Raw genomic sequence first — 1,420 nt, 5'->3', positions numbered from 1 at the left:
ATGAGCGACACGTGTCCGCAGTGGCTCAGAGACCTCGCCAATCGGTGTCTTTCGTTTGACCCTACCGAGCGCCCGACGGCCGAGGACATCATCAAAACGCTCCTGCCACATCGCGACACGACGGCATTTGACCTCTTCGAAGTCGACGGTGAAGCGGACGACGTCGAGGAGCCAAGCGATGCACTCGTTGAAGAAGTGGACGGCGTCGAGGAGCCGAGCGATGCCCCAAGCCCCATCGAGGAGGAGGAGGTAGAGACACCTAGGTCGCGATAGTTTCAACCAATTTTCTGTGGTAGGCTGTGGGCTACGCGACGCGCTTCTTGCGCTACATCGCAGCCTTCGGACGTTCATGATCCAAGATGACCGCTTTCGAGACTCGCAGTCTGGATACGAGGTAGCTGACAGCCGCACCACCGTCGAGTCTATAGTCGAATAGTACAAGCTTTTATAATTCTCTAACACCACATTCATCGTTGCTCAACTCGACTTTCGAACGCGCAGCATGGCAGTACCCGTTGTAGATGGGCAAAGATCGGTGATGACACGTCCGAGTAGCCCATGACGTCCACTACACTGACGTATCATCAACGATCCTGGCTAGTATGTGATGCAATCAAGTGGGATCGTCGTACCAACGAGGTGACCGATCGACTCGGACCCCGTAAGTCCCACACAATCTCGGGGTCAACCGCAGCGTACGTCGCCATCGACTGTTGGCTGTTGCTGTTTGTGAAGCAACGAGATCGTTGTCTTGCGTTTGGAACGAGTCAAGTGTTGCCTGTGTAGGTTATTTGGCTAGTGCTACAATTGTAATACCAGCAGTCGTCTGAGTCGTGACCAGACGTGCCGCAAGGATCGAATCCGTTGACAATATTTGCTGGGCGGTGCAAGCGGAAATAGCGGCGCCAGCTAATCCGGACATTCTTATCCGGACGAAATGTGCTCGACGGCGCTGGACGGCAGCTTGTTGACGAGATTTGAAGTTTTTATAGAGTCGTATGTTTTGTTCAATATACATAGCACATGACGCAGGGAGCCCAAAAACCAAAGAATCGTGCTCGTAGCGTGCCTACAGCCTGTGTTGTGCGCCGTTCAAGTTTGCAAAACTTGATACTGAATCTAATATCAGTGTATCAGTGTACCAATCGACCATCAAATTCCAATTGCAACGAACTCGGGCTGTAGGCACGCTACGAGCACGATTCTTTGGTTTTTGGGCTCCCTGCGTCATGTGCTATGTATATTGAACAAAACATACGACTCTATAAAAACTTCAAATCTCGTCAACAAGCTGCCGTCCAGCGCCGTCGAGCACATTTCGTCCGGATAAGAATGTCCGGATTAGCTGGCGCCGCTATTTCCGCTTGCACCGCCCAGCAAATATTGTCAACGGATTCGATCCTTGCGGCACGTCTGGTCA

The 1,420-nt window shown here is 52.1% G+C and overlaps 1 protein-coding gene across 1 annotated transcript; it reads left to right on the top strand.

The window, feature by feature from the left end:
• On the top strand, positions 1-481 carry SDRG_11859 (hypothetical protein; the record flags this gene model as incomplete). Its single annotated transcript, XM_008617913.1, has 2 exons — positions 1-249; positions 297-481. 2 exons carry the CDS (start codon positions 1-3, stop codon positions 351-353), a joined length of 306 nt encoding a protein of 101 aa, XP_008616135.1. The 3' UTR covers positions 354-481.
• Between the last annotated feature and the right edge of the window lie 939 nt (positions 482-1,420).

This window comes from Saprolegnia diclina, assembly GCF_000281045.1.
Source record: "Saprolegnia diclina VS20 unplaced genomic scaffold supercont1.45, whole genome shotgun sequence".
Lineage (NCBI taxonomy): Eukaryota > Oomycota > Saprolegniomycetes > Saprolegniales > Saprolegniaceae > Saprolegnia > Saprolegnia diclina.
This window is presented reverse-complemented; position numbering and strand designations above follow the sequence as displayed.